At 35.4% G+C, this 562-nt stretch overlaps 1 protein-coding gene across 1 annotated transcript in view; it reads right to left on the bottom strand.

The window, feature by feature from the left end:
* Positions 1–562, bottom strand: part of LOC119839053 (ankyrin repeat domain-containing protein 17) — a 41,723-nt gene continuing 41,161 nt past the window's right edge. Inside the window, exon 47 of the mRNA XM_038365230.1 lies at positions 1–55. Coding sequence (XP_038221158.1) covers positions 1–55 — 55 coding nt within the window. The remainder of the gene's footprint in view (positions 56–562) is intronic.

A 562-nucleotide genomic window follows, 5' to 3' on the forward strand; every position in this document is an offset into this window, starting at 1 on the left:
CTACACCGTGTCCAGGTCGAGGCCGCCTCTAGTGGCTCCATTTGCTCCACGTTTGCTGTAACAATTAAATATTATTACTATTTATTGATCGGGACATTTAAAGAAAACTGAAATTTATTAGATGATAAGTTTAGTTATGTTAGTATTGTTGACTCACTGTTGTACTAATTATATAATAAGCACGAGTTCGCCTGACATATCAAACCAAAATAGGAGCGTGCCTTACTTTTTTATCTTACGCTACGATAAGACAGTTATTGGTGTATTTTTTATTTTGTTTGTAGTCTATTAAGTTTTTATGTAAATGTTGTGTACAATAAATAATTATCTATTTACACCATCTTAAGGTTTGCCAGTGTGTGTGAATCTACACTCGTGGTGTACACGCTCTTGTATGTTTGTGTATGACTACGTGTGCGTGTCGTGAGATATAGGCACAGACATTCCTTTAATTGGCACCAAAACAGGAATACAGTGAGTAGAATAACAAACAATTGTATAAGATGGAAACATAAGTTATGATGTCAAAATGGTCCCCACGTAAGTGTAAGTGAGAGACGTG

The sequence above is a fragment of the Zerene cesonia genome, chromosome 3 (genome assembly GCF_012273895.1).
Source record: "Zerene cesonia ecotype Mississippi chromosome 3, Zerene_cesonia_1.1, whole genome shotgun sequence".
Lineage (NCBI taxonomy): Eukaryota > Metazoa > Arthropoda > Insecta > Lepidoptera > Pieridae > Zerene > Zerene cesonia.